The 6801-nt window shown below is 34.7% G+C and overlaps 1 protein-coding gene across 1 annotated transcript; it reads right to left on the reverse strand.

The window, feature by feature from the left end:
• Window positions 1-2702: 2702 nt before the first annotated feature.
• On the reverse strand, window positions 2703-3441 carry LOC113294054 (uncharacterized mitochondrial protein AtMg00810-like). Its single transcript, XM_026542480.1, has 2 exons — window positions 3005-3441; window positions 2703-2838 (listed from the first exon to the last, which is right to left on the reverse strand). Exons 1-2 carry the CDS (start codon window positions 3439-3441, stop codon window positions 2703-2705), a joined length of 573 nt encoding a protein of 190 aa, XP_026398265.1.
• Window positions 3442-6801: the final 3360 nt, after the last annotated feature.

Consider the following 6801-nt stretch of genomic DNA (forward strand, 5'->3'; position numbering starts at 1 on the left):
CTTTGATCATGATACATCCAAATACGTAAAGGATATTTCTTTCAAAGAACAAAAGAACACAAAATTGCTTGACACAAGTAAATGTGTTGGAAACTCTCTGGATGATCCTATTGAGATTGATTCATCAGATTAAGATCTTGGTAACTCAGTCTTTCTGATCACAAGACCGTTTAGATATCTTCTTTTGAAGAGAAGTAAATGGTTCGTGAGAGATAATCCTAGATCATCAGTTAAACCTCATGACTGTGTTCCTCCTAAAACCAAGGTTACAGTCGATACTGATGATGAAGATATGCTTCTGTGCTTCAAGTGTAAAGGTTTTGGTCATTTTGCCAATGAGTGTCCAAATCGTAGAAAATACACTGGGAACAAAGGTCTTTCTGCAACCCTTAATGAAATGTCTGATCCCTATGATTCAAATGAAGATGAAAAATTAAGTGTTGCGCTCCTTGCCGAGAATATTGATTTTGATAATTATAGCAATACTCACGTCAATCTTGATATCTTTCCTGGAGAAACTTCTTCAACTATTTTGGAAAATAAAATTGATTTTTCTATGTCTACTGGAAATTCTATTTATAATGTTTCAGATGCTACAATTTGTCTAGCAGCTTCCTCCGCCATGGTGTCTGAACCATCCTCCACTTTGACATGTTCTTACTGTACTATTAAGGGTCAAGAACTCTTTATTTGTTTCAAGTACAAGCATAAAGTAAGATATGTCAACAAACTTTAATGGAGAGAAAAACGATTAACAAACAAGTTCAAACTTGTTCAAAAGTCGTCTGAGGTATGTAAACACAACTCTTCTCCAAATAAGTTAATTTCTAAAGAAAAAGTTAGACCACTACAGAAAGGAACATGGTCGAAACATTCTATGAAAGAGGAATTTAGGAACTCTTTCCAAAAAGATCATGGTGGACAGATTATTGTTCACCCCAACACAACTTAATTGTGTTGGATGTGCATCTTGTCTCAAGTGCCTGATCCCAAAGAGACAAGAGTTTAGCACTTTCAGGTTTTAAGAAAAAGAAAAATTTCTTTAATTTAATTTAATTTTTTGATTTCGGTTGATCTTTTCATATCCAAGATTGATATTAAAAAGAGGTTTCCATGTTTTGATTCATTAAAAGAGGGTTAAAATCGACAATTCTGCCTTCTTTAGGGTTGAGAGTTGTGCGTACGTGAATCTTTCTACTTTGTATAAAGGTTCCGTAACCCTACATTCCTTTTTCCTTCCTTGAAAACTCTTTTTTATCACAAGTTTTCTTGTAGAGCTTGCTTTGTGAATTTCCCTCACAAACCCATATTTTTATGGAGACTCCAAGCATTATGACTTCTGATGGAAAATAGGTTAATATGATTGTTAAGCCATTAATAATAAAGGAAAAATATAAATCTCCGGTACCCTCTTCCTTGAAAAGAAAAAGGAGAAATGTGAGGAAACCAACGGCTGTCCCTTCAAATCTTCAGAAGTTTTCTGGTGTTCCTGAAGAGTTGAAGGAAATAAGAAAGGAGATGCAGCAAATAAAGGCTATTGTTTTTAGGACTCTTGAAATTCAGAATGCCCTGGTTTGACATCAGTCAAGAAGGTTTGTTGAAATTGACTCCTTTCTTCATGAACCTTATGTTCCAATGGTTGTTGACGACAAGGAGTTCGGGGACGATAAAGAATTTTTCAAAGGTCTTAATGTCTAGAAAACTTCTTATGAGAATTTATTCTTGTGTTTTAAGAAGGATAACTAGGGTTTGGAATACCAATGATTTCCAACGATTTCCATCTTGCAATGTTTTTAAATTTATTTATTTAAATTCTAAAGTTTATTTGGAAGACGATTCTGAAGTATTAATCTTCATTGGTTTATATATTGCAAAAATTTTGGGTATGTGTGTTTGCGTCCGTGAACTATGGTTGTCTCATATATGTCAAAAGTTAAGTCTATTATATGTCTTTATGAAAATATTGATGGAAAATAGAATGAACTTTTGATAACAAAGATTAAGTCTATGGTATGATTATGCAAGTATTGATGAAAATAGAATGAATCTTTGTGTACTCCGCAGTATTGATCTTTCTCTGATTCACTTCTTTGTGTAAGTACTGTGCGGCTTCATAAGTTTTCTTATGTTGAGCATTTATGATTAAATTAATCATGGGTTCTCTTGTGATTTCATCCCTTAACTTGCATTCTTATTAAATACTACCTATCTTGTGTGGATAAGTACATTTATCTAAAACTACCTACCCTATGTGAATAGGTAAATTATGATAGTGAGCCTTTGAGAACCAGTTTTTCTTATTTAGGTTTTAAAGAGGCATTTAAGAGGTGTACCTCAACCCAATGATTACAGCCTAAAGAAATATTTGTTTGGGTTTTGAATCTCATACAACTGTAATGAGATTGATTTCATTATGTTGTATATATATTGATTATACAATTACATAGAACAAGTAAAGATCCTAATATTATAATTACATCAAGAGAATTAAATGTATTCCTATAAATAAAATAAAGAAATTAAAACTAATTACATCAATATTATTCTTTGCATGTACTAATCTTCTTTCCATATTCTTATTTGCATGTATTCAATCACATATTATTCTTTGCATGCATACTAATCTTGTTTCCATATTCTTCATTGCATGTGTTAATCTTCTTTCCAAGTTTATCAAGGGACTGATAAACTTAATACCCCCCTCAAGTTGGAGCGGTAGAGCCTGAACGAACGCCCAACTTTCCAACTAGACGACCAAATTGCGAAGCTCCCAAAGGCTTCGTGAAAACATCAGCCAGTTGATCGGACGACGAAAGATGTTTTGGTAGAATCAATCCACTTATTAACTTTTCACGAACAAAATTTCAATCAATATCGATGTGTTTAGTACGCTCGTGAAATACCGGATTTTGAGCAATATGAATTAATTGTTGCAGGACTATCACAAGAAATAGTGATAGGAAGAGTACAAGAAATGTGCATGTGTTTGAAGAGATAAACTAACCATTGAAGCTCAGGGGTTAGATTTTCCAAAGCACTATAATCAGTTTCAGCTGATGAACGATCCACAGTAGTCTGTTTCTTTGATTTCCAAGAAATTGGACTATTACCTAAGGTAACAAAATATCCAGTGGTAGAACGACGAGTAATTGGGCAGCCTGCCCAATCAGAGTCTGTATTACCGTGAAAGGATGGAGAATTGGATGAGGACAGAAATATTTCATGTCCAAAAGTTCCTTTGAGAAAACGTAGAATACGCTGAGCAGCATCCTTGTGAGCTGATTTTGGATTCTGCAAAAACTGACTCAGATAATTGACTGAGTAAGTGATGTTAGGACGAGTGACAGTAAGATATAATTGACGACCAATGAGACGGCGAAAAGAGCTTGGATCTGTTAATTCCACACCGTTAGTAGGAAGTAACTTGAGATGTGTATCCATTGGAAAAGCTGAAACATGGGCCCATGTAAGGCCAAAATCCTTAAGGCCGTGTTTGGGAGCTTTGACTACATAAAGCTTAGCTAGGGAATTTTTTTCTCTAACTTGAGCAGGATTATCTCAAGATGTATTAATAAAGATGATGTTTGTTTTTCCGTTATATCCATCACGAGTTTATCATGTATTATGTTTGTCTCTCCATATTTTAAATATGTATTTTTATAAAATAATTATGTATTATGGATAAAATTGTCGGAGAAAAAAATAAACACATAACAATAAAGTTAAAAAAAATTGAAAATATTTTGATTAATTAAAATAACTACCTCTATAATCGTCTAACCCAGGCAAGGATATTGGTATCCTGGCTATTTTGGAGAATAACATAACCTTGCTTTTTTAGCTTCCTAAAATCAAGGAAGATTTAGTTGTTCATATCCTAGACTAGAATTAGAACAAGACAAACATAATTTAAATGTATTTTCTTGATAACCCAACCTAGGATAGACATTTCCAAGGGGCCAAACACGACCTAAGAATATCAAGAATATATTTACGTTGACATAGAAAAATACCTTTTGAAGATCTGGATACTTCAATTCCCAGTAAATATTGCAAACGACCAAGATCTTTGATTTAAAAATGAGATGCAAGGCGCGACTTGAGAGAATTAATGAATTCATCATCAGTGCCAGTGATAATGATATCATCAACATAGACAAGAACAAAAATTGTTGTTGTTCCCTTATGATATCTAAAAAGCGAATTAGCACATAATGATTTTTGAAAACCTTCAGATAGTAAAACCGAAGAAAGTTTGGCAAACCATTGACCAGAGGCTTGTTTAAGGCCGTGGATAGACTTTTTGAGTTTAAAAACCTGAGACTCACCTTTGCGTGCTAAACCAGGGGGTATCTTCATATAAATTTCTTCATCTAGGTTCCCTTGAAGAAACGCATTGTTGACATCTAATTGATGATGAGACCACCCTTTGATAGCTGCAATAGATAGTAATACACGGACAGTGACCAGTTTAACCACTGGTGCAAAGGTATCGTAGTAATCGATACCTTCTTGTTGAGTATAACCTTTAGATACAAGACGAGCCTTATATCGCTCAATAGTGCCATCAGCATTGAATTTTATTTTCAAAACCCATTTACAGCCAATGGTTGTTTTACCAGGTGGTAAGTCAACAAGTATCCAAGTATTATTAGCTTCTAATGCCATGATTTCTTTAGCCATGGCAGCACGCCATTTAGGACACTTGTTTTCTTGAGAAAATTATTTTGGTTCTGCAGTAAGGATTACAGAAGCTAGAAATGCTTGATGGGATGGAGTGAGTTTTTCAAAAGACAAATAGTTTGTCATAGGATAAAGCGAAGTTGATTTGATCGCATAAGCCGAACAATGATAATCCTTTAAGAATGGTGGTGGATTATGAACCCGAGATGGACGAGTATGTGTTTCAGGTACTGCAGATTCTGGAAAAGGAACAACCGAATTAGATTGTGTCAAAAATGGAGATGGAGAGCTATGCTCGGTGGCAGAATATTGTCTTGGAGATGCTACAGTCGATAGATGCACTGATGAATGATCAGTATCGGAAGATGTATATGTAGATGAGTGATTTTGTGAACCACATTGAATAACAGATTTCTGGGCAGTGGAAAGATTTGACTGCCTGGAAGGAAGTGATTGTTCATAATTAGGCAGTGAACTAGAATTATGAGACTGAGTAGAAGTGGAAGTTTCACAGTGTTGCTGTGTGGAAGATAAATGAGTGAGTATTGAGTCATAGTGTATATACTCGGATTGCTGTTCTTACACAAGAATAAATAAAGATTGAGAAGTAGATAAATCATGAAAGGGAAAGATAGTTTCATGAAATACTACATCACGGGATACATAAGTAGATTTTGATTCAAGGTCATAAATAGTGTAACCTTTATGTCCATATGGATAGCCAAGAAATATGCCCGACTTGGTACGTTGATCAAACTTGTTAGCTATGCGAGTGTTTCTTCCAAATAAAGACAGCCAAAAACACGAAGTGAAAAATAATCTGGAGGTGAATGCAGAAGCATTTCATGTGGAGATTTATGTGATAAAACTGGTGTTGGCAGTTTATTGATAAGATACGTAGCATCCAAAATACACTCACCCCAGAAACATATGGGTAAGTTGGCTTGAAATCGTAATGTCGTTCTACATTAAGCAAATGACGATGTTTTCTTTCAACAATTCCATTTTGTTGTGGAGTGTAGATACAACTGGTTTGATGTAGAATACCATTATGGTGAAACCAAGATTGGATTTCATTAGTTTTGAACTCAGAGCCATTGTCATACTAAAAATATGAAGATGATGGATAAGTAATGTGTTAATACCAGAGGAGATGCTGGTGATTTTGTTCCCATATTGTTTTACAACAAAAGAAAAAAAATATTTGATAAACTTTAAAGTTTCAGACTTTACTTTCATCAAAAACACCCAAGTACATCTATAGTCATCGACAATTGTTAGAAAGTACTTGGCACCAGTTAGAGATGTAGTGGAGGAAGGTCCACAAATGTCAGCATGTATTAATTGGAAAGGATGCTTAGAGAAAGAAACACTTTTATTAAATTTAAGGCGAGTTTGTTTTTCCCTGGGGCATACATCACATAAGTGTTTAAATGAAGAATGAATGTAAACAAATTTGCGAGCTAAAAAATTAAAAAAATTCTTATTGGGATGGCCTAGACGGTAGTTCCAAGTATCGAATGGTTTATTTGGAGCTAGAGAAGAAACAAATGGTTGAAAATAAAATTATAAAGGCCAAAAATTCGCCCACTCCATCCAATATCCATTCTCGTGTGAAGGTCCTGAAAGATACAAGACTGATGTGAGAATTTGATACAACAGTTTGTTGTGCTTGTAAGTTGACTTGCAGAGATCAAGTTGAATTTAAAACTTGGAATATAAAAAACATTGAGTAATTGAATATTGGGAGATAAATTTACTGTCCAAATATGAGTCACATAAATGTTTGAAACATATGGTAATTGAACCGTGATTGGGTTCATAACTAAAGTATAATAAGAAAACAAGAAAGAGTAGAGCATATGTGATGAGTAGCTCCACTGTCTACAATCCAAACAGCAGAAGAACAAGTTAGGGAAATACCTGCAAAGTTTTCAAATGGAATGACGCCATTATCTGCATTTTCTAGTTCAAGCAAGGACATGAGTCTTGCATATTGAGCAGCAGTTATACCCGGAGCAGCAGGTGTAGCCGGAACAGCAGCAGCAGCATAAGCCGAAGATAAAATATCCCGTGATCTAGGTGGATCCTTTGGGTAGCCATTGAGTTTCCAGCAGG

This window comes from Papaver somniferum, chromosome 7 (assembly GCF_003573695.1).
Source record: "Papaver somniferum cultivar HN1 chromosome 7, ASM357369v1, whole genome shotgun sequence".
In the NCBI taxonomy this organism is placed as follows: domain Eukaryota; kingdom Viridiplantae; phylum Streptophyta; class Magnoliopsida; order Ranunculales; family Papaveraceae; genus Papaver; species Papaver somniferum.